Source organism: Conger conger, chromosome 5 (assembly GCF_963514075.1).
Source record: "Conger conger chromosome 5, fConCon1.1, whole genome shotgun sequence".
Lineage (NCBI taxonomy): Eukaryota > Metazoa > Chordata > Actinopteri > Anguilliformes > Congridae > Conger > Conger conger.
Window position 1 is genome coordinate 14,476,593 of NC_083764.1, and position 19,600 is coordinate 14,496,192.

Below are 19,600 nucleotides of genomic sequence, written 5' to 3' on the forward strand. Positions count from 1 at the left end.
ATCATATGTAGTTTAAATAAATAAATAAATAATAATAATAAATAAATAAATAAAATAAATACATTTTGCCTGGCTAATCTAGGCTTACTCGAACACACACAGCTAACTGGATGGAAAACAATGAGCTAAACTTCAACTGTAAAAATGTCCAAACTACAGATATTCAGAGATAAATGTCAACGAGCGATTAGCAGCAGCAGCTTTTGCTTTCGAAATCTGTCTCAGAGATGTTGTCAACTCAAGGAGAAATGCCTAGAGTGAAGGGTTTAACGTTAACGTTATCCACTAGAGGGCAGCACTCTATTCGTATTTAGAGTGAATTTCCTCACAGAGCAACAATTCAGTAATTTGATATGGAAGATTATTAAATTGACTTGTAATAAAACGAAATGGACTACATTAAAAATAAAACTGTTCAATAAATCCCAAATGGTGTCTAACATGACCTATTGAATGTCATTCTCACTCCCTAGTATCTGGAATCTGCATATCTCCAGCCCAAGATCTCAAATTGCGCCAGAATCTCGCCGACTTCCGAGGTCGTTTTAAGCAAAAATTTGGCCAAATGAGCTATAAACTTCAGGATGATAGCCAGGGGTGTTCTCTAAATTTCCTGAAAAGCACAAGTTGATAGGACACTCGTAGCCACTATGGCGAGTGTTTGTTTGACTGAAGTGACTGGCGAATTCTCAAAATGGCTTCTGTGTTGAATAGGAAAGGAAAGGATAGTTGATTCCAAATGAACCAGTAGCATGTGATTGGACGAACAAAATGTCAATCTTTCAGCCCTGGACACAATGCATGGTGAGGCCAGGCCTCCGTTGCCCACCCATTTTCAGTGATCTGGCCAATCACATATTGGCATGAAAAAAAATGCATTACATTGACTTCTATGAGAAGCTAATTTCCTAGGGGAGGCCTGGCCTCCCTTAATACAAACTGATAGGGAAATCTGGCCTGTTGCTTTACAATTGCAATATTGGGTTTTAGCCATGGGAAAATTTAGATTTATGAACAAAACTAAAATAATATGAATATAAAAAATAAAAAATATGTTTTTTGTTAAAATAAATAAATAAAATAAATATATTTATTGTTTTTTTTAAATCTCTCTCTTCTCTCAAATTATTGGGGAGGCCAGGCCTCCTCCACCTCTATGGAGGAGCCTCCACTGATATGGAGGCAATTCAGTCCTAATGTATTTGTATAGTCTTTTTTTCTGAGCAATACAATGCAATGACGTGAACAATACAGACACAATACAGTACAAGGTATGCAGCAGTGCACATTGCAGCTCAATTGGACTGAACCGGAGGGGTCACACAGACAGGCTAATTACAGTCTATACTAGCAAACAAAAACAACAAAACAAATGAAAACAAAAGAAGACCAGGCGAGCCTGGTTTAGCCAGACCCTGATGTGGCCAGGGAGGGAGTATGTGTGGTGGAAACTATATGGGATGACAAACGCTTGTTAGCGTAGAAGTGGAACTCTCTCACTTTGTTGGTTGGTTGCAGAAATACTTCCTGCATTGAGCCATTTCCATCTATTACTATTACTTGAATTACTAGAGAAGATGTTAGGTTTCGTGTTTCTCATGTTCTGTGTTCTGCCTATGTTGTTTGCGTTTTCGTGTTTTTGTTACCTCCGTGCACACTGTAGTCTCCCTTTCACTTCATTCATTCGTTTCACCTGTTTCACTTCCTGATCGTTTCCCCACCTGATTCCCATTCCCTCATGTCACCTGTGTATAAAAACCCCTCTGTTTGTGCAGTTAGTTGCCAGATTGTTATGTGTCTATTCCATATTCTCGTTTTCCTATTGATACCTGTTTTGACCTGTTTCGTCCCCGACCATCGAGTTCAGCTTATTCCTTCTGTCTTGTTCTGACCCGTACTTTTTCGACCTGTTTCTGTTAATCGACTTTCATTTCTGGATTGTGTTTCAAAACAAATGAAAATAAAAGAAGACCAGGCAAGCCTGGTTTAGCCAGACCCTGATGTGGCCAGGGCGGGAGTATGTGTGGTGGAAACTATATGGGATGACAAATGCCTGTTAGCATAGAAGTGGAACTCTCTCACTTTGTTGGCTGGTTGTAGACATACTTCCGACATTGAACCATTTCCATCTATTACTATTATTGTATTACTATAGAAGATGTAGGAACGTGTCACACCCATGCCTAGCATGAGGATCCGTAGGCCCCAATTCTAAATATTAAACAGATGGCGCAGCCTCAGGGTAGCACTTCAGTACAATGATGCTTAGTGTGATTACCCACGGGAAACAGACAACAAAACTTACATGTAACAAAACTAACAGATACAAAGTAGATTGGTGCAGGCACACCACCACCTACTCCATGGGTCTGTCGAATCCACTCTCTCTAATTTGGAAAACCTAAGCTCCTCTTGAGTTGTTAGTTCCACCCCCAAAAGGCAAAGCTAATTTCACATCCTGTAACCTTTTTGCCGTTATGTCCACATATTAGCAGCTGAAATGCCCCTCTGGTTCATATTCTTTGCAACAAGTTCCTATAAGCAAGGAACTTGTACAAATTAGTTCTCGTACGTACAAGTTAGTATATTGTGGGCACGGGTTAGTATCTTGTGGGCACAAGATACTTAACGTTCCGCCGTCTCTTTTTTGTAATGCAATGTAATGTAAATGTAAATGTATTGTCCCTTTAGGGGCTCCATAAAATAGAGGACTTTGGAGGATTTCCACAGAATCTCTCATCTGATTAAATATTTCTGAGGAAGACAGTGGAAACACTGTTGACAACACAGTAGAGGGTATTTTCAGTGACGTGACCTCATTTAATATCCGTGAGCATCTATATACATACTCAAAATATTTTATTGCTATTCACTATACTTATCAGTGGAGGCTCCTCCATAGAGGTGGAGGAGGCCTGGCCTCCCCAATAATTTGAGAGAAGAGAGAGATTTAAAAAAAACAATAAATATATTTATTTTATTTATTTATTTTAACAAAAAACATATTTTTTATTTTTTATATTCATATTATTTTAGTTTTGTTCATAAATCTAAATTTTCCCATGGCTAAAACCCAATATTGCAATTGTAAAGCAACAGGCCAGATTTCCCTATCAGTTTGTATTAAGGGAGGCCTGGCCTCACCATGCATTGTGTCCAGGGCAAAGATTGACATTTTGTTCGTCCAATCACATGCTACTGGTTCATTTGGAATCAACTATCCTTTCCTTTCTATTCAACACAGAAGCCATTTTGAGAATTCGCTAGTCACTTCAGTCAAACAAACACTCGCCATAGTGGCTACGAGTGTCCTATCAACTTGTGCTTTTCAGGAAATTTAGAGAACACCCCTGGCTATCATCCCTGGAGTTTATAGCTCATTTGGCCAAACACTTTTGCTTAAAACTACCTCGGAAGTCGGCGAGATTCTAGCGCAATTTGAGATCTTGGGCTGGAGATATGCAGATTCCAGATACTAGGGAGTGAGAATGACATTCAATAGGTCATGTTAGACACCATTTGGGATTTATTGAACAGTTTTATTTTTAATGTAGTCCATTTCGTTTTATTACAAGTCAATTTAATAATCTTCCATATCAAATTACCGAATTGTTGCTCTGTGAGGAAATTCACTCTAAATACGAATAGAGTGCTGCCCTCTAGTGGATAACGTTAACGTTAGATAAAGCCAACTGGAACCATATTTTTACATATTTTATATTAAATATATTGAATAAAACTACATATGATAAAGAAAGTGTTATCTTATCTTTTTTATATGCTAAACTTGATTAAATTGGTGATTACATGTTGAAGCTGTAGAAGAATGAAAAATGTAAGCTAAACAAAATTGTTTTTAACTACATAATTAAAATTCCTGCCTTTTACACATGTTCACTTGGCATTTATATTACATCCAAATGTCATTTCTCAGCTTAATTATCAGGCAGGCTCATAGACTTACAGCAATGTCATTTCTTCAGGAAGTTACAAGGCTAAGCTCTGCACAATGAATTTCATCAGCCAGAACTTTCTGACTGTAGCTTACACTCCAAATAGTATGCCTTTGGCCAGCACAAAGACAGATAAGAGAACAGGGAACATTCCATCGCGAGTGAAGTGAGCAAGCGGAAAAAAATGGCCTCCTCAATTCTGGAAGTCACCAGCCTCCACTGATACTTATAAATAAGGAATCAGCCTGCTTTTGAAAAATAAATATAGAATGTGTTTGACTTGTTGATGGGGTTTGGGAATTTGACAAAAACTTCAATCAATGGAACTCAATGAGTATATTAGTATACAAGATGGTATTATTGCGATTCTTGCACTTATTTTCTTATTTTCTCAACCTGTTGCTGTCTGAGGATAGCTGAGGTAGGGGAGGGTGACAGGCGGGGGAGAAGTACAAACATTTAAAAAATAAAATAAAAGCTGTTGGATAGTTTAGTAAGCAAAATGCAGTATTTTAGATCTCATGAGACCCATAATATCATGTCGTTTCCATGTGTCATTTTGGAGTCTCCAAATGTCTTTTTTGGACAACATTGATTGCCTAGACAGAGAATGCTCATTTTTGGTGATATTGTGCTCAAATTTGAAAGGGTTTTTCCCAGACTTGAATCGACTGTTTCGAAGTGAACCAGCCACAGCTCCAATAATCTGTATTTCGTCAAAAACTGAAAATCTTTTCAGTGAGAAAAAAAGGTTCTGCAACTTTATTTGAGTAACATTTGGAGTAATTCTGAAAACAAACCCCAAACAGTTACCTTTCATAGGACCAGGAGTATGCCTGTAGTCAAAATGTCTCAAGAATAGTAGCCATTATATTTCGGGTATGTCATTTTCAAGCTTGTGTCAGGAAACGTGTTGATATTTAAGGGGTTAAACCTACATATCGAAGCAGTACTGGTCCTGGAAAATTTAATTTAAAGTTACAGATCAGAGGAGAATGCTCAGAATGGTCAAAGCTGACAGGAAGCTAATGCAAATAACCACACATTACAACAGTGCTATGCAGAAGAACACACAACGCATCATATCTCTTAAGTGGATAGGCGACAGCAGTAGAAGTCTTAAGAATAAGTCTAATAAATGCCTGATAAAGTGCACGGTGAGTGTATATGGCATGACAATATCACACACCACTTCTCTGAGTGATTCTGGAGCCCACTGTAGTTATGGTTTTCTGTGAAACTAATACAATTTTATTGTGAAACCATTTTATGAATGAGGATGGTAGTATCTTGCTGAACTCTGCTTGGCTACAAAATTTTCAAGTGTAACTTTTTTTTGTTCTCATGACTTCATTTTCAACTTAAATTTTTTGCATATTTATAAAATGTAAGGTTTTCTGATTTGTAAAACGATTCTGCAAATTCTGCATCTCAGTTAGTTTGTATTATTTCAGTTACACTTCAGTTATACAAATGACATGCAAGTTGAAGCCAAAGCAGGAGCTTTTCAGTCTGTGGACAATTTTATTCTTGAAGAATGGGCTTGAAATATTTTACCAAAAATTATCATTTTGAAGGCTTTCCGAAACCAACTGTAAAAGAAAGCATAAACAATAGGATTACTTGTTGAATTGAAATACCCAAGCCAGAAAAATGCATCATACAGAACAGGTGGAATAGAATAATTGATCATTGGATCAATTAGGTTACACATAAAAAATGGTAACCAGCATGACAAGAATACCCCCATAACAATGGCCAGAGTCTTTGTCGCCTTTCGTTCCATGTTGCTTGAAGATGTGCTGTTTCCAGGTTGTACGTGCTGACATGCAGTGCTTTGAATTGAGCGAGCTTGCTTCAGTGCAATGTGTAAGATTTTCTGATATATGGTAACCATAATGAACCCTGGTATGTAAAAAGATAGAAGTGACCCTATAATAGCAGATGTCTTGGTCTGGAAAAGAGAACAGCTTCCAAAACAATAAAAGTTATTGTAGTAAAAATCTTCGACACCAAGAATGTTCAGTTTAAGAAATATTGTTCCAAACCCAATGATGAAGGACAAGTTCCAACTGATCAGGATCATGATCACTGCAGTACAAGTGGTGATCTTGGTCTGGTAGCGGAGCGGCTGGCAAACTGCATAATATCGATCAATGGAAATGAAAGAAAGATTTAAAATGGATACAGTGCACAGCATTACCTCTGTACTTGAATGGATTTTACAGAACATGTCTCCAAAGTACCAGCATGTCTCAATTGTGCGCACCATGCTAGGGGGCATGTTGACTACTGCCAGGAGGAAGTCAGTCACTGCCAGAGAGAGGATGAGGCAGTTGGTTGGAGTTTGCAGCTGTTTGAAGTGAGTGATGGAAATTATGACAAGGAGGTTTCCACACATGGTTAGAACAATGATGGCCATGAAGAAAATATATAGTGTAATCCGTATCGCCGTTGGGTAGGTGATCTTTGGGCAAGATCTATTCACAGACTTATAACAGAAGTCTGAATATTCAATCATTCCAGGTTGACTGAAATTCATTGTATTATGTTGTCAGATATAACAGTTTACAACTTTAAAAGAAACCAAAGAAAAACATTTACCATACCAAGCATTCATAGCAGAAACACACGCATCACACTTAACATCAGTATTATTTGATTTGAAATGCTTTTTATACAGTTACAATTCTAATTCTCACCTCAGAAGTCAAATGTGGCATGAAACTAATTTAAATACATTTATTTTTATGTTGATTAATCAGCATTCAATACACTGAAGTCACTGAAGTAAAAGACTCAAGACCTCTGGCAGATGTCTTATGGCAATGTGTAGCATCTGTGGAGATGGTTCTGTTATATACAGTTTTCTCACAGTCCCACAGCTTAAAGGTGACTCACATAGGGTGCTGGTATCCCCTAAGCACTGACAGCAACCATGTATTTTCCCTGTTATTGCTAGTCAAATCACTGTTTGCTTAAATGCTTCCTCATTAGAAGTTTCATGAAAAGGCAGAACATTTGTTTTCGTGATATAAAGACTCAACTTCCATGACAAATCTACACACATAAAATGCTGTTCCAATGAATTATTTTGAAGTGTTATCTACAGATTTATTTCCCTTCCATTGCAGTGCAGTATGAGAAACTGAGTTTAAGCAAAAGACATAAGTAGTGAGTGACAGCAGCAAATTTAAATGTATTTGTTAATTCATTACAAGTAGATTTAATTCCTCCTTTTTCTGGTCAAATGTCTTTGGCGGAAAGTAGCGTTCGATCACCTATTATACAACAACAACAAAACATAAACATATTTTCAGCTGTATATAGAAATATTGGTAAAAATATGTACCTAGTTAAGTAGAAAAAACATGATTATTATCTTCTGGTAGTTATTTTTTTAATTTCCTGTGCTGGCAAATGGCAGTGTCCGTTGATAGCATTAGCCGCTAAGGGGACATATTATCGGACACCCCGGGGCATGTACTAGACACCAGTAGTGGTCTTTCTTTTTCTGTAATTTTTCTGTAAGTGGAGCTATCCTAAGCCATAAAGCTAGCATGCATTCAACCATTGAACTGTAATATTACATTTCAATGCAATCAACTGTATGGTATTTCATCTTCCCAATGAGATTTGAATTCCAATTTAAACATTGTCCCTCCTTTCAAATTTTAGTTCCCCATTCATGTCACAGAAGACGTTAATAAAATAGCTTGAATTGCTACCTGCAAGTTTCACATTTCATTTAAGGGAAAACTGGCACTAAAGCTGGTTAGCTTGATCTGATCGATATGAACAGCAGCGTTGCTATGCTGTCACAAATCGCCACAAGTCTGAGGTTAAACAGAAGGATACCAGCAAAAAAGCTGGCTGGCCGGCTGACCTGTTCTGATCAATAGGCTTTGAACAGTAACATGTTGCTAACTGCACCAGTCACCACGTGCTTCTGAAAAAAATCAATACAGACAATAATAAAAACAATGCTATGTGATGTCCTTATAATGATCAAAAACTAAGAGAGAATGGAACGTAGTTGATATAAAAATGGCAAAGCCTCTTTCAATGAAAAACTGAAGGACTCATGCTACTAGGATGCCCCTATGGAATAAAAAAAATTACACTTTCATTTTTACACCAAGGTCACACCAGAGGGGTATTTGAGCTGCTGATGCTGACATTAGGGCAACAAATGTCACAAACTGGGGATAAATTGGGTTGAGCCAGCCATGACATGAGGGGAAAAATAAAGTGTTCCTTATTGGCACAGACATTGTCTGGTTTACCCCTCAAGTATCACTGGCCCAGAGCTAGCCTGGTGAGGGGTTTTTTGCATTCATTATTTTTCCAGGATGCAATTTTCAATCACTATGGTAAAAGGATATATCATTTGAAAACATTAACTCAAGTTTGTATCTGTATAACATATTTTAAGATGCCATTGTTTTAGTGTAAACAGTTCCTTATTTTGTAACATGTGGGTGGTAAAACAAGTGTGGGAGGAACTCACATTCTCTGGATTTTGGAAATCCACATACTGCAATAAATAAGTTTACATCAGTGTAGTTTTCATGACAAGTTTACAGTGGACCAAATGTATAATAGTTTCTCATTATAAAAATGGGCTAACGTCAACTGTTTACTTAGAATTTCTCTGGAGGAATTATCATTGTTGTCAATTTCCCTGTTTTCTACAAAAGTACTTTTACATACAGATGCTATTATCAACATTTTGTATAGGTTCTCTCGAAAAACAATGAACATTTAGCAAATTAAATGACATTTCCAAAGGTGTACAATTTGTTAGGCTTGCATAAAACAACACTGCATTTTTTTCACCTACATAACCGTCACAGTTTCAATATGCACTCAGAGTCTGGCAAAATAGTTATTCAGATTTCATGCCAAAAAAGGTTGACGATTTTCAACATTTTTATTTCTTTTTTTTCCGATGCCTACTTCTTAATATAGGACTTCCTTTGGAGGATTTCCAAGGAATTTCTCGTCTGAGTAAATATTTTTGAGGAGTGGAAACACTGTTGAACAGAGACTAAGGAACAGAGAGTTAGGGGAGGGTGACAGGAGGGGGGAAGTGCAAACACTTTTTTTCAGGATAAGAGGTGTTGTATAGTTTAGTAAGCAAAATGCTGTATTTTGCACCTTATAAATACCCATAATATCATTTTGTGTCCTTTTAGAGTCTAGACATTGATTAGAAAAAACAATGCAGAATGCACATTTTTGGGGATATTGTCCTCAAATTTGAAAGGGGATTTATACAGAGTTGTGACTTGGCTCCAATGTGTTGCTAAGCACACCAGCCACAGCTACAATAATCTGTATCCAGTCAAATACAGAAAATATTTTCAGTGAGAAAAAAAGCTTCCAATTTCATTGTGTTTGATCTTCTGTAACTTTGTAATATTTGGAGTAATTCTGACTCTTAGAAAACACAACAGGGTTACCTTTCAGAACAGACCAGAATTATGTCTGGAGTCAAAAGTGTTCAAGAATAAAAAAGGGCACTTTGGCTCTCGGAGCAAAAAGGGCAGGGGCAGCATTTTTTACATTCTATTTCGATTAATTTTGAACTTTATTCCCAAAATATTTGAAGTGTTGTTAATTTGTGAAATGATTTCTAAAATTCCGCATCTTCAGTTTGTATAATTACAGTTGTACACATGGCATGCGAGTTGAAGCTTTTCAGTCTGTGGACAGTTTTGTTCTTGAAGAATGAGCTTCAAATATTTTGCCTGAAATGATCATTTTGAAGGCTTTCCGAAACCAACTGTAAAAGAAAGCATAAACAATAGGATTACTTGTTGAATTGAAATAGCCGAGCCAGAAAAATATCTCAAACAAAACAGGTGGAACAGAATAATTGATTATTGGATCTATTAGGTTGCACATGAAAAATGGTAACCAGCATGACAGGAATACCCCCATAACAATTGCCAGAGTCTTTGTAGCCTTTCGCTCCATGTTGCTTGAAGATGTGCTGTTTCCAGGTTGTACGTGCTGACATGCAGTGCTTTGAATTGAGCGGGCTTGCTTCAGTGCAATGTGGAAGATTTTCTGATAGATGGTAATCATAATGAGCCCTGGTATGTAAAAAGCTAAGACTGAAGATATAATAGCAGATGCCTTGCTATGGAAAATATAACAGCCTCCAAAACAAAAGTTATTGTTGTAAAAGTCTTCGATACCACGAATGTTCAGTTTCAGAAATATCATTCCAAAACCAATGATGAAGGACAACTTCCAACTGATCAGGATCATGATAACTATAGTAGAAGAGGTGATTTTGGTCTGATAGTGGAGAGGCTGGCAAACTGCATAATATCGATCAATGGAAATGAAAGAAAGATTTAAAATGGATACAGTGCACAGCATTACTTCTGTACTTGTATGGATTTTACAGAACATGTCTCCAAAGTACCAGCATGTCTCAATCGTACGCACCATGCTAGGAGGCATGTTGATTACTGCCAGAAGGAAGTCAGTCACTGCCAGAGAAAGGATGAGGTAGTTGGTTGGAGTCTGCAGCTGTTTGAAGTGAGCGATAGAAATAATGACAAGGAGGTTTCCACACATGGTTAGAACAATGATGATGATGAAAAAAATATAGAGTGGAATCCGTATCGCTGTTGGGTAGGTGATCTTCGGGCAAGATCTATTCACAGACTCGTAACAGAAGTCTGAATGTTCAGGTTTTGTGAAATTCATTGTATAATCTTGTCAGGTATAAAGGTCCACACCTCACGTTAAGTTAGTCAGTTTTCGTATAAGAAAATTAAAATATATATTTTCAAATTAAATTCATTTAGTTGAATGGAGACAAATGCATTAATTCAATCTTCAGTGAATAGTCACCTCTGGCAGAGGTCCTGTGGAAATTACTGGAGACGGCTCTATTATATACAGTTTGCTCACAGTCCCAAAGCTTTAAGGCGGCTTAAAGGTGCTGTTATCCCCTAAGCACCAACAGCAGCCATGGATTTTTCCAATCGTTTTGGCTACTCAAACCATTGTGTGCTATGGCAAACCATTATGTTCAGGCCAATGGCTCCCCTTCTACACTTTGTGGGTATTGAGAGAATTACAGCATATTAAGGATAATATTCTCAAAGAACTATTCTAAAGAGTATTGAGAGAATAAATCCAATACATTTCTATTAGCCCTGATGGTCTGAATAAAGACTTTAGTTGAGTTTTTTATCGTGGATTTTTGCATATCAAGGTTGGGTTTTCTTATTGATGATGGCTGATCCCCTTGATATTTTCTATACTATTCGCCATTCAATATCTGAATATATTTTCTGATAATATTTTTAGCAATTCATTGATTTACTGACAGGCGCTTATTGAACAGGTAGGACTACTGCAGCTGCACACAGTGTGTTGTATAATCAATATATAAACTTTGATCAGGCCTTATCAGAGATGGGGACTTGAGTCAGCGACTTGGACTCGACTCGGGCTTGTCCAAAAATAACTTGAGACTCGTGTCATATACAAAATATGTCTTTGACACTTCTGGTTTCTATATCTTCAATTAGGCTAGGAATCGTGATTAATTTCTATAGCCAAACTGTTTTTTAGGCTGGAGACTTGTGACTTGACTTGGACTCTAACTCAGAGACTTGAGACTTGATTTTGACTCTAGCTCAGATACTTGAGACTTGACTTGACAAGGTTTGCTTGTTTCAGCCGAAACGTGTTAGCATTTTGATAGGTGTGGGCCGACAATAAATGGTGAAATAGTGATCTGTCTGATTTTTATTTCTGGATGTGTGATCTTCTCTTTCTTGAGATAATTGTACAGTAGAATATTTACTTTTTGTATTAGCACTTTGTCAGGATGTTGTTGATGGCAGGTTGGTTTTCTCAAGAATGTCATGTGTTAACAAAGCCTGTTCTGACTGTTTTAAAATTGGCTTGAAAATAGATACTTTTAATGGGAGCTCGATAGCTACATTACACCATACAAGTTATCCACCATTGTTCTCTCCTCCTCGCACATGTAATATGCACAATGCAGGGTTCTTATATCATTAGGTAACATGCAATTATACGTCAACGTGACCATTATATTTTACTTATATCAACCAGTCACATGCAATACACCTCATCATGCTCGTCACAGTGCGTTTATTTACAATCATACCAGAAACCAATTACTCCCAACTGCATTGGGAGTAATCAAAGCACAACGGGATTACACAGGTAATTCCACATATGGTCAAAGACACGTTCCGTGCCTGCCGTCCATACACATTATACAATACAGGGTATACTATCAAAAACGATTTTCCTCCACTGTACTGATCCACCTGTTACTCTTGCCTAAATTAGCACTGCCAACAAATTATGTATCAATAAAGATCACAGTTAATTGGTCATGCATATAATGAAAGCAATTTTTGGGAGATTTGAGGGAGAATTCTGCCCCGCTCGCTGGCACTAGGGAGCAGGTACAGAATTATGGGAATTCCGGGAGAGGTGAGATGTCTGACATTATCAATCTGTCCTATATTGTCCCACAAAATCATACTGCTTGTCCTGCATTTGGACTGTTTGCATGTGGTCACCCAACCTACACCCCCAAGATGAAGCTTAGCCACTAATAAAACAACAAGATATTTTATTCTGGCTAGCTTTCAGTAGCTTTGTAACTACTGAAACGTACACGTTGCTTTCAAAAATACAGCTCCCTTGTGTTAGATAAGCAGGTATACTCACAAACACTGTTCAATGTCTATTGCAGCAAATGTCTAAATCACTGCTTAGGTAATGTAGCTAGTAGTGATGCGGGGGTCGACCTGAAACCGACGGGTACCTGAAAAGAAAATTCTCAGGCGAGTCAGGTCGATTTATGTGACAAAAGTCCAAGTGAAAGAACGGCAAAGCCTGTTTTAGGAAGCTAATGAAATCCATTAATGAATTTAGAAGCTTAAAGAATTTAGTGCTTTAATGAAGTTGCACACAATTTGTTAGATGGTAGCTACAAAATTTTACATTCCACCACGACCACTCAAGTCTCAAGTCTCATACAGTCCACTTGCCTGCTCCACACCTGGTGTACTTCTGTATGTGTAATGTGGATGTTTGTGCTTAATCGTGGGATTATAAGAGTTGCTGCAATTACGTTTTTCTGAATGTACATTTCTGGCTCTTTGAGGACATGGAAGGTTATGGAACCGTTATGGAACCGTTTGGTCTATTTTACCACAGTGAACTAGAGCAAATATTTAGAAAACATATTTAAGAAAAACTATCTGGATGAACAAATGCTACTCTGGTAAGTGGAAACATTTTGGGTGACACCCCCTTTAGGCAATCAGTTGTTTGAGTTGCAAAAACAATAGGGAAAACCCAAGGCTGCTGTCAGTGCTTAGGGGATAACAGCACCTTCAGTGAGTAACCTTAATGTTCTGGGAGACTGTGCAAACTGCATATAACAGAGCCATCTCCACTGATGCTACACATTGCCACAGGACATCTGTCAGAAGTCTAAAGTCTTGAGAAAGACAGACATAATTTACTTCAGTGATTATTGAAGGTATTGTCTACATTCAAATGGATTAATTTAATTTAATTTATTTTATTTTTTACACTAAATCTGATTTGGGGGAGATAGAATTGTAATTCTATAAAATAAATTACAAAGAATAGTGATATTCAGTTGATGTTAAGTGTGATGCATATATCATGTTTCTGCAGTGACTGGTTGGTAAAGTAAATGGTTTTCTTATGCTACTTTGTTCTTCCAACAGGTGTACCAGTTTGAACCATTATACCTGACAACATAATATAATGAATTTCAGTCAACCTGGAATGATTGAACATTCAGCCTTCTGTTATGAGTCTGTGAATAGATCATGCCCGAAGAGCACCTATCCAACAGCGATACGGATTTCACTGTATATTTTATTCATCACCATCATTGTTCTAACCATGTGTGGAAACCTCCTTGTTATAATTTCCATCACTCACTTCAAACAGTTACACACTCCAACCAACTACCTCATCCTCTCTCTGGCAGTAACTGACTTTCTTCTGGCAATAGTCATCATGCCTCCTAACATGGTGCTCACAATTGAAACATGCTGGTATTTTGGAGAGGTGGTCTGTAAAATCCATTTAAGTAATGATATCATGCTGTGTACTGCATCCGTTTTACATCTTTCTTTCATTTCCATTGATCGATATTATGCTGTTTGCCAGCCCCTCCACTACCAGACCAAGATTACCGCTTATACCACGGTGATCATGATAATGGTCAGCTGGAGTGTTTCTGCCTGTGTTGGGTTTGGGATGGTATTTCTGGAACTGAACATTTTGGGCATTGACGATTTTTATTATAATAATGTTGCTTGTGTAGGAGGCTGCATTCTGTTCCAGACTCAGGCGTCAAGTTCAATATCTTCCCTTTTCTCGTTTTACATCCCTGGGTTCATTATGCTGGTCATATATCAGAAAATCTTCCATGTTGCACAGAAGCAAGCCCGTTCTATTCACAGCATTGCCTGTAACAATATACACTCTGAAAACAGCAAAAACGAGCGAAAGGCTACAAAGACCCTGGCCATTGTTATGGGGGTTTTCCTGTCATGCTGGACACCCTTTTTTGTGTGTAACATAATCGATCCAATCATTAATTATTCCATTCCACCTGCTATATTTGAAATGCTTGTCTGGATTTGCTATTTAAATTCAACATTGAATCCTTTTGTCTATGCTTTCTTTTACAGTTGGTTTAGGAAAGCCTTCACAATGATCATTTGTGGCAACATATTTCAAGCGCATTCCTCAATAACAAAATTGTCCACAGAATGAAAAGCTCCTGCTTTGACTCTGACTTCGACTTCAACAAGCAAATGGGTAAACATGTTGTCTCCCTCCAATGATGAAGTGTCAGCACCTCCAAATTAATTGGCTGTGGGACCATTACTTAAGGCCTGACATTCATTTCTATTTTAAATATGTGCAGATCATGTTCTCTGTCTTGACCCTCTGCATTTTTACCCTTTTTTATATTTTAGAATGAGAAATGAGAGGGAGGGAAATAAAAAGCAAACATACAAATGGAACATTTGGCGAAGAAATATGACAGATAGGGTGGGTTGAGTATCTCATAATCTGCTGCTCTCCTGGGATTTTCATGCCCAACAGTCTCTAGAGTTTGCAGAGAATGATGCTAAAAACAAAAAACATCCAGTAAGTAGCGGTTCTGCAGGCAAAAACGTTGTTGTTAATGAGAGCAGTCAGAGGAGAAGGGCCAGACTGGTCAAAGCTGACAGCAAGGTGACAGTTACGCAAATAACTACACATTAGAACAGTGGTATGCAGCAGAGCATCTCTGAACACACTACGCATCATAACTTTAAGTGGATAGGCTACAGACTCTGAAGACCAGTAAGTCTAAATCCAAGTGAAATGAATACATAATAACATGCTCACTGAGTGAATAAGCATATTAGAGTAAATGTTTTTCACCTACAAACAAGATACATGTATTTGCTATGATTATAGACCATCTGTACAGTTCTAGGGCATTCCTGGCAATTGCCTTTAAACCAAAATTGGGGAAGTACACTTGTTATGACTTGCCCTGACTGTTATAATATTGAACATAATAATATAACGCTCTGATGAAGTCTTGTTTCAGCCAAAATTCATTAGCGTTTTAATAGGTGTCGACCTACAAAAAATGGTGAAATAGTGATAGTCTGACATTTTATTATTGGATTCTTTACATTTTATTTATTATTCTCTTAATTGGAGATAATTTAATACTTGATATTAATAATATGAATTGGCATGCAAAATAATTGTGTATACATGACAAAAAATATTGGGTCTGCACAAATGGGAAATGGTAAGGCTCAGGGACACTTCAACACACCCAGGGTAGGATCGAACTGGCAACTCTCTGACTGCTAGACGACTGCTCTCACCTCCTGAGCCAGTGTTGCCCCAAAACTAAATATTACCATTTACGGTACAGTGTAAGGCAATTTTGAATGCCATCATGAGCTTCAAGGGAATGTTACCTTTAACACTATTAACATCTTAATTTTTCACTGTGCAACCATGAATTATTGACACCCTTAATAAAAATGGAAAAAAAGGCTGCATATAATAAACAACATGGATAATGATCTATATTTTATGTTCAAACATACAGGAAAACGATATACTTTTATTTCAATACATTTACTCTCATGTTCCAATGTTTTTATTTTTTTTAACCACAGGTGCCAAAATGATTGGCACTCCGAGCAATTATTGCAGATAAACTTAAACAAAGTCAAATTGGCAATACAATTTTACTTTAATCTAGTTAATCTCAGTCTAAATTATCAATATTGTGTTATTCCATCATGTCCTGTTTCACTAGAGCAGGGATCTTCAAATCACAGTCCTCGAGGTCAGAGAATTGCTGGTTTTCCACCTTCCCTTTACCTGGTCTGAAGACAGTCTGCCCAATCAGTAGCAGTAATTGCTCAGCTAATTGCCTGGGAGAAAAGAAAACCAGGGCCATATTTAGATTCGAGGTCCGGATTTGATGATCGCAGCAAGAGTATAAAAAATGAGGTAACAAGCATGCAAAATCCCTTTGTCAACCATCATGATGGGAGAAGCCAAATAACTGTCAATTCAGAATACACAGATGTTAATTGAACATGACAAGTTGGGCAATGTCTCACAAACACTTTGTGAGATTTTTCCATACAGATGCAACAAACATATTGATAGAAACTTAGAATCTTGACTTCACAATGCACCTATTGACAAATAATATTAATAGTTTAAAATGTTTTAAATTAGATGAATAAAACCACTGCGATTTCTTAATCTTTACTTAACATGTGAGTGTCGCTCAGCGCAAATTCCAGCCCATCTCAATCAAGGTTGTAGGCTTGAAACAAGGTTATATAATAATTATTCTCTGGCAGGGGAGGGGCGATGCCATGTGCAAGAGCGGCAACTGTAAAGCACGATACAATGACATACAGAGGCATATGCTATTCACTTTTTTTCATCACGGAGCACGTTTAATTATGGAAAATGGCACGGATGACTGGACGTCATGAGTAGGTGTATTTCTTCTGCGTGTATTGCAACTTCTCCAGCTTCGTTTTATTATTCAGCAATATCCATGTTTGTAAATTCCTAACCATTGCATCTCAAAATAATACATATGTGATGTGTAGTGGCGTAGCCAGGATTCCAGGATTCTCAAACTGGGTGTCCTCACACAATCGATATTAGCATGCTGTATCTACGTTTGAGGAAAAAGCTGAAATAACTTAGCTAAATAGAACAACTCCAAGAGCAAGTGTATATCATACAGGTAAATCATATAGTTAAATACGTGTGCTGTATTGCAACTAGGGTTGCCACCTCAGTCCTGTAAAAATCCTGGACACATACGAAGCTGGCAAACTGAGTAAGCTACCTTGTGCTTGGTGCTGTCACAACAAATTCTATCCCCCTTACAAAACTTATCCCCTCCAGGGTCACATTCCCAGTTTCCGGTTATGTTCCCCTCATGCAGATGTTAACGTTATGAGTTAGCGTCATGAGTTAGTCAAGTGGACAGTGTGGTTCCCAAGCTTTATCTGTTGGTTGCTATGATGCCATCTATAAGATACATTCCCCTGATGCGTACGGTAGCGTCAACTGGCTAGTGTAAGTTAGCGAAACCAATTTCCCTACAGTTTAAGATAGTGATAGAGATAGCTAATGCTCATCTCTCGGTGGACTAATATCTAGCTAGTTAGTGAAACGGATAGCAAACCATTCGGCAATAAATATATGTAGAGAAGTAGATAAGCATGACATAGGTAGATATAGGTAGATATATTTAAGATATAAAAAAGAAATATCTAGCTCAGACGGATAGATTGCTCACTAACTAGGAAGATAAGCCATAGCTGTTTTTCATTCCTAGCTAGCTAGGGATCTTTCTATCTATCTCGCTAGATGTAGCCTATATTGTGGTTCAATGTATATAAATAATCGAGATATTACATATGAAGCACTACACATTCACAAAAGCATTGCTAGCTTGCCAATGCAGAGTCTATTACACACAGCAGTAACCAATATGATTGCGTCATTGCAGAGACGGAACTGGAAACATGACCCTGGAGGAGATAAGTTTTGTAAGGGGGATAGAATTTGTTGTGACAGTGCCAACTCCTATTTCCTTACAAAAATAAAGAGTGTAATTCGTGAAGGTTAATAACGTCTCTGCACCATTTGTTACATTTCATTTAGGAACGAACACTGGACACGCGGTCTACATTTCATTAAGCAATGCTAATGTATGCAACACTCGAAAATACTTTTCTGGGAGATTTTGTTTCATTATTATTTGTTTCACAACAAAAATCCGGGACAGTCCCGGAGAGGTTACCACTCTGTTCTGAATTTATGAATGATTCTAACCATTACATCTCCAAGTAATACCTCTGCATTTTTGCAAGACATGCATGCTCTGCAAGATGGACATTGGGGAAAAAACAGAACACTCTGGAATTGCGAAGAGTGTGATGTCCCCTTGTGTTTACAGCTAAACAGGAACTGTTTTGAAAAATGGCATGCAAAACTTTGAGGTGTTTGTGAATGGCATCTTCATTGTATGTAGTTTGTGTGGTGATTTCAATAAATTCCTGAATCAAAAAATGTTTTTGTTTCTGTTTTCTAAATGGCTCAGTGAGTATTCCCAAACACAAATTCACAACTCCACTTCAAAACCCCGGAAATGGTTCTCTATTTTTTCCTTTGTCGTCAGCATGCCGCCTTCTTCACCTCAGTCCTCCTTCGCTGCTGATGACTTTGCAGATTTTTTTGATGAGAAGATCACAGACATCCGCAGATCCTTTGCAACCACCACCCACCTCTCTATGCCCCCCCCCCCTCTCTAGGCTCATTCCCTTCCTTTTCCACTTTCTCTCCCCTTACACATGGATGTTTCTGAACTCCTGCTCTCCCACCACCCTACAACCTGTGCAATTGACTCTATCCCCTCTTCTCTCCTCCAGACTACCACACCTGACATTCTCCAATTTGTCACCTCCCTTGTCAATTCATCCCTGTCTTCTGGCTGTTTTCCATTGTAGGGTCCTCACATGGGCCGCCAAATAACGTAGGGATTTTACTCTCTACGAAACCGGGCCGCCAATTAATGTAGTATAGCAGTATACCTGCAAAAAGTAATCAGTCTCATAAAATTACTGTTATCAGAAATATCTATCCACAAATTTAGTATTTTAATTAATAATCAAAATAACCAATATCAATGATTAAACATACCGATAACCTGAAGGTTGGAAGTTCTTTGAAAGACTGCTTTAACAGGGCTCTCGTCTATGTGACGCCAAAACAGACACCGGGTTTAATAAAATATATTTATTAAACAAACGCAGAACAGAATAACGAATGGGAAGTTAGAAGGGTAAGTTCATAGGGTAGGGTAGTATTATGTGTTTGTGTGCATGCGGGCAAGCGTGATTTTCCTTGGACAAAGGAAAAGTGGGAGTAGCTAGCTTGGGTAAGCTAGAGTTCTGAGTGTGTTAAAGAGTATTAGTGTTAGTTGTGAGAAGAGTGACTTGCATAGTTTACTCTATACATGC

At 37.8% G+C, this 19,600-nt stretch overlaps 3 protein-coding genes across 3 annotated transcripts; 1 reads left to right on the plus strand and 2 right to left on the minus strand.

Annotated features, from left to right (window-relative positions):
- Positions 1-5,460: 5,460 nt before the first annotated feature.
- LOC133129258 (trace amine-associated receptor 1-like) lies at positions 5,461-6,495 on the minus strand. The gene has a single exon (XM_061243219.1). The coding sequence runs from the start codon at positions 6,493-6,495 to the stop codon at positions 5,461-5,463; it is 1,035 nt and encodes a 344-aa protein (XP_061099203.1).
- A 3,161-nt stretch (positions 6,496-9,656) lies between these two features.
- On the minus strand, positions 9,657-10,679 carry LOC133129264 (trace amine-associated receptor 1-like). Its single transcript, XM_061243227.1, has one exon. It carries the CDS (start codon positions 10,677-10,679, stop codon positions 9,657-9,659), a length of 1,023 nt encoding a protein of 340 aa, XP_061099211.1.
- A 3,090-nt stretch (positions 10,680-13,769) lies between these two features.
- Positions 13,770-14,792, plus strand: LOC133129279 (trace amine-associated receptor 1-like). The gene has a single exon (XM_061243247.1). The coding sequence runs from the start codon at positions 13,770-13,772 to the stop codon at positions 14,790-14,792; it is 1,023 nt and encodes a 340-aa protein (XP_061099231.1).
- The last annotated feature ends 4,808 nt before the right edge of the window (positions 14,793-19,600 follow it).